The sequence below is a fragment of the Colobus angolensis genome, unplaced genomic scaffold (genome assembly GCF_000951035.1).
Source record: "Colobus angolensis palliatus isolate OR3802 unplaced genomic scaffold, Cang.pa_1.0 Scaffold25, whole genome shotgun sequence".
Taxonomy (NCBI): Eukaryota; Metazoa; Chordata; class Mammalia; order Primates; family Cercopithecidae; genus Colobus; species Colobus angolensis.
In genome coordinates, this window is record NW_012115710.1 from 1620175 (window position 1) to 1626526 (window position 6352).

The following is a 6352-nucleotide window of genomic DNA, read 5'->3' on the forward strand; positions in this document are numbered from 1 at the left end:
GAGACCATCCTGGCTAACACGGTGAAACCCCATCTCTACTAAAAATACAAAAAATTAGCCAGGCACGGTGGCGGGCACCTGTAGTCCCAGCTACTCAGGAAGCTGGGGCAGGAGAATGGCGTGAACCTGGGAGGCGGAGCTTGCAGTGAGCCGAGATCGCGCCACTGCACTCCAGCCTGGGTGACAGAGCAAGATTCTGTCTCAAAAAAAAGAAAGTCTATTTTCTATAACATGACAAAACACTGACAGGGCACAAACATGTGTAAGCCTAAAGTAAGGGGTATTTTTCCACCATGACCCTAAAGTGTATGACAATTTGCAAAAAACATATCAGTGTCACATCAATGAAGAGAAAAAATATATATTCTTCATATTTAAACCATATTTACTGTATACAAATAAATGCTAAAAAAATGCACACAATATACTATACTGGTAAATAATACACAGCAAGCTCATGTAAGGATAACCAAAAGCACTGGAAATTCTGTATTGTCAAACAATTATAGCACTGAGAAGATAATAAAAGATTACAAAAATTAGCCAGGTGCGGTGGCCCGTGCCTGTAGTCCCAGCTACTTGGGAGGCTGAGGCACAAGAATCACTTGAACCTGGGAGGCAGAGGTTGCAGTAGGCCGAGATTGCACCACTGCACTCCAGCCTGGGTGACAAAGTGAGACTCTGTCTCAAAAAAAAAAAAAAAAGGAAAAAAAAGAAAAAAACATTACAATGTATTTCTGAATAAATGTCATAAAATTACCTATGTCCACACAGAACAGGCACTTCGTAATGTTTTTAAACTTCTCATATTTTTATTTTTTTGAGATGGAGTCTTGCACTCCAGCTTGGAGTGCCATGGCGGAATCTCAGTTCACTGCAAACTCTGCCTTCTGGGTTGAAGTGATTCTCCTGCCTCACACTCCTGAATACCTGGGATCACAGGCATGCACCACTATGCCTGGCTAGTTTTTGTGTTTTTAGTAAAGATGGGGCTTCACCATGTTGGTCCGGCTGGTCCTGACCTCAAGTAATCCACCCGCCTCAGCTTCCCAAAGTTCTGGGATTACAGGTGTGGGTCACTGCACCCGGTGGCACTTGTGACATTAACGAGTGGAGTGTGTCAGTTATATTGAATACCATGTACCAAAAAGCCATATATAAAATTATAATAATTAATAAAATGTTGTAACCCATGATAAAACCAGCAAGCAAATGAGTACATTTATACAGCCTACAGAATTCTAAACAATTCCCTCTGAAGAACAAAGCCACAACTTCTACTTAACCACCAGCACACAATATCAGAACTGAAATACATGTTAAGATCACTACCTTCTGATGTATGAGGTAAATGAAATACACAGCATTTGGCCAGGCGTGAGCTCACGACCACGCCCAGATAATTTTTACAGTTTTACTAGAGACGGAGCTTCACCACATTGGCCCGAATGGTCTCGATCTTTTGACCTCATGATCCGCCCTCCTCGGCCTCCCAAAGTGCTGGGATTACAGGAGTGAGCCAACGCGCCCAGCCTCTCTATTTTTGAGATAGAATTTCGCTCTTGTTGCCCAGGCTGGAGTGCAATAGCGTGATCTAGGATCACCACAACCTCTGCCTCTTGTTGGTCAGGATGGTCTTGAATCCCTGACTTCATGATCTTCCTGCCTCAGCTTCCCAAAGTGTTTGGATTACAGCATTGTGATTGCGGTGAGCCACCGTGCCCAGCAATAGTCTGTTTTCTTTGATATTAACATAGCCACCTTGTTTACTGATGATTAACATTTGCATGGAATATCTTTTTCCATCCTTTGAATTTCATTCTGTGTATGTCCTTACAGTTAAGGGGGTTCTCTTGTGGACAGACATCAGTTGAATCCTATTTTCTTCTGATTCTAAAGTTACATCATTTAGATTTGAAGTACTCATAGAGAAGTTCCTATTGTTGCATATTGTTACATACTATCTGTAGATCTTGTAACATCGTGTAGAATTTTTGTCCTGCATACCTCTCTTCCTATCAGCTTATGTGTTTTGTTGATTTTTTTTTGTAGTAATGTGCTTTGATTCCCATCTCATCTCCTTCTGTGTATGTTCTGTAGATTTTCTTTTTGTGGTTACCATTGCAGTTATGTAAAATATTCTAAGTTGAAAATTCTACTTTAAAATGTTAACAGTTTAACTTTGATCATACACAGAAAACTACTTCATAATTTGGCTCTGACTTTATGTTATTAATGGCTTAAATTACTTCTATATATATTATGTTTTTATTAACATAAACTTATAGTGCATTTTAAGTGATTTTGCCTTTTAAATGCAAGGAATGAATTAAAAGTCAAGTTTCAAATGAAAAGTACACGAACACATGCTTGCATATGTGATCATTTAATGACCATTAATGCTAAACTTATATTTTCATTTTGGTTAGTGTACTGTCTTGGGTCCTTTTATTTCATCTTGAAGAACTCCCTTTAGCATTTCTTTTTAGACAGATCTAGAGTACTAATGAACTTTCTCATCTCTTCTTTATCTAGGAAAGTCTAAATTACTCCTTTATTCTTGGAGGTGACTTTTGCTAAAAAGTAGTTCTTAGCAAAATCCATTAAAAAGTAAAACCAATTAAAAAGTAATTTTAATTGTGTCTCTTTGTGAATGGCCTTGGGTCCATTTTAGTTAGAGTGGTCAAGTTTCTTTAATTTATATATACTTTTTTTCTTCAGATTTGGGACCTTTTAGAAATTCTTAGTTCAATTGCATATTCTGATCCTCTGTCTTCTATGTATGAACCTCCAATAGTTTGTATATTTTTCCCCTTGATCACTTGATAGTATCCCACAAATTTATTAGAATCTGTTTGCTTTTCTTGGCCAGGTATAGTGGCTCACACCTATAATCCCAGAACTCTGGGAGGCCGAGGTGGGCAGATCACTTGAGGCCAGGAGTTTGGGACCAGCCAGGCCAAAAAGATGAAACCCCATTTCTACTAAAAATACAAAAATTAGCCAGGTGTGGTGATGCACATCAGTAGTCCCAGGTACTTGAAAGTTTGAAGCATGAGAATCACTTGAGCTTGGGAGATGGAGGTTACAGTGAGCCACAGTTGTGCCACTGTACTCCAGCCTGGACAACAGGTAAGACTGTGCAAAAAAAAAAAATATATATATATATATTGTTGTTTGCTTTTCTTTGTGTTTTTTTTTTCTTTGAAGATGATACTCTGGAGTAACATATTTTTGCTTATTTTTTTCTGTGCCTTGTTCAGTCTGATGTTTTGCAGCCTAACGAATTTTTACTTCAGCTACTGTATTTCCACTCCAGAATTTGATTTTTGTTTTCAATAGTTTCTTCTTTGTTTTTATATTCTCTTTTTCATGTATTGTTTTCCCAATTTCACTTAGTTGTTTATCTCTGCTACCTTTTAGCTCATTAGGTATCTCTAGGTAGCTGCTTAAAATAATTTTCAAGCAATTCAGAGGGCTGCCTTAAAAAGTTCGGTTTCTGGAAATAAATTTATTACTATAATTTTGGTCACATTTCCATCTTCTTGTACTCCTTTTAACTTTTGTTTGAGGTTTAGTGAAATAACCACTCTTCCCAATGGTTTTGTATAACAATTGTGTAGGGGGAGAACTTTACTAATGAGCCTGTTGTACAGGATGAACGAACATTCACTCCTTTTCCGTGGTGTGTCTTTCTTGGTTTCATGCATGTACTATTACTAATGGATATATTGCTGCTCTTTAATATCTTATTTTCTCTAAAGGGCTAACTCCTGGTTTTTATGAGAAACTTTGAGTTTCTGTTGTATTGTTCTTCTCATAATCTTTATTACATTCCTTCATAGTCCTGCTGACTCCTGTATATTTCCCACTGCTCCAATGTATCACCTTACTCTCTTACGTTTTTGGCATTGTGAACATGTTATACAAAGTATGCTGACATTCCTTGCAACATCAGAGACAGATGAGGTAGATTCTGCTTCCTTCATTAGATTCTAAACATGCCAGAACCATGGGTTCAAGTTTTTCTTTTCATGCATTCCTAGGGAGGATCTGTGTATGGAGAATCAATGCAAGAACCAAGCCTATTAAAAATCAGATCAGATTAACCTCTGAGTCCCATCTGCCCAAACTGCAGCTGTTTCAGTTTGAAAGAAAAATTTATGTATGTAATCAAGTGGAAAAGTCTATTGAGCAGAGTCCCTCAGTTTTACCACTTGAAAAAATTTCTTCTAGTGTGAAAACCCACGTTAATAAATGTAGCAGTGATTTCATTGATTCTCCACTTCTCCCACAAGAACAGAAAACACACATTAGGGAAAATTCTTATGAACATAATGAGCATGGCAAAGTCTTTAGCGTGTCTTCAATCCTTGCTAACCATGACATGATCCTGGATCGAGATAAACTTTACAAATGTAATGAGTGTGGTAAAGTCTTCAGGAACAATTCATACATTGTACAATACCACAGAATTCATACTGGAGAGAAACCCTACAAATGTAACAAATGTGCAATATCTTTAATCAGAATTCACATCTTGCAGAACATCTGAGAATTCATACTGGAGAGAAACATTACAAATGTACGAAATGTGGCAAGGTCTTTAGTCACAATTCACACTTTACAGAGTTTTGGAGAGTCCATACTGGAGAGAAACCTTACAAATGTAATGAATGTGGCAAGTTCTTTAGTCACAATTCAAACCTTGCACAACATCAAAGAATTCATACTGGAGAAAGTGTCAGAAATACAATGAATGTGGCAAAATATTTAATGAGTGGTCAGATCTCATTGTCCACCTTGTAATTCATACTGGAGAGAACCTTAGAAATATAAAAAATGTGGCAAAGTCTTCAAGTATGAGTTATTCCTTATCACTCATCAGAGAATTCATACTGGAGATAAACTTTATAAATGTAATGAGTGTGGTAAAGTCTTCAGGAAGAATTCATACCTTGCAAAACATCAGAGAATTCATACTGGAGAGAAACCTTACAAATATAATGAATGTTAAAAGGTCTTTATTTGCAGTTCACACCTTGCAGAACATTGGATAATTCAACCCAGAGAGAAGCCTTACAAATGTAATGCATATGGCAAAGTTTTTAGTCAACTTTCATACCTTGTATGACATCAAAGAATTCATATGGGCTCTCCCCTACACATCTCCCTAGGAATGCATGAAAAGCCTTACAAATATATTGAATGTAGCAAAGCATTTAGTGACTATTCAGGTCTTACTGTCCATCTTCTAATCCATAGTGGAGAAAAACCTTACAAAGTAAAGAACGTGGCAAGGTCTTCAGGCATACGTTATCTCTAAGCAATCATCAGAGAATTCATGCTAGAGCCAGGCTTTACAAATGTAATGAATGTGGCAAGGTCTTCAATTAAATTGCACACCTTGCATGACATTGGAGAACTCATACTGGAGAGAAACATTACAAATGTAATGAATGTGATAAGATCTTTAGTCGCAATCCACAACTTACAGAACACTGGAGAATTCATATGGTAGAGAAACCTTATAGATGTAATGAATGTGGCAAGGTCTATAGTAGCTATTCATACCTAGCACAATGTTGGATAATTCATACAGGAGAGAAACTTTACAAATGTAATAAATGTGGCAAAGAATTTAGTGGGCATTCAAGTCTCACTACCCATCTGTAAATCCACACAGGAAAGAAACCTTATAAATGTAAGGAATGTGATAAGGACTTCAGGCACAAGTTCTCCTTAACAATTCATCAGAGAATTCATACTGGAGAGAGACATAAATGTAATGAATGTGGCAAAGCCTTTAATCAAATTTCACACCTTGCAAAACATCAGATAGTTCATACTGGAGAGAAACCTTACAAATGTAATTAATATAGCTAAGCATTTAGTGTGCATTCAAGCCTTGCTTTTCATAAAATAATCCACAATGCAGAGAAACCTTACAAATGTAATGAGGGAAGCAAGGTTTTTAAACAAAATTCCACCTTACAAGTCATCACAGAATCCATTCTGGAGAGAAACCTTACAAATGTAATGAGAGTGCAAGGTCTTCTGAGTGGTCTCTTGAGTGTAAGTTTTCTGTTTATACAAATCAAGTAAGAACATAAGCTTCCAGGCTGAGCACAGTGGCTCATGCCTATAATTGCCTCCTTGGGAGGCCAAGGCAGGTGGATCATTTGAGGTCAGAAGTTGGAGACCAGCCTGGCCATCATGGCAAAACGCTGTCTTTTCTAAAAATAGAAAAATTATTGGGGAGGCCGAGACAGGCGGATCACGAGGTCAGGAGATCAAGACCATCCTGGCGAACATGGTGAAACCCCGTCTCTACTAAAAAATACAAAAAACT

The 6352-nt window shown here is 37.5% G+C and overlaps 1 protein-coding gene across 1 annotated transcript in view; it reads left to right on the forward strand.

The window, feature by feature from the left end:
• LOC105514834 (zinc finger protein 83-like) overlaps window positions 1–5877 on the forward strand; it is a 38238-nt gene extending 32361 nt beyond the window's left edge. The window contains 4 exon segments of the mRNA XM_011946491.1: window positions 4047–4430; window positions 4547–4741; window positions 4905–5096; window positions 5294–5877. Of these exon segments, the coding sequence (XP_011801881.1) occupies window positions 4047–4430; window positions 4547–4741; window positions 4905–5096; window positions 5294–5877 (1355 nt within the window).
• The last annotated feature ends 475 nt before the right edge of the window (window positions 5878–6352 follow it).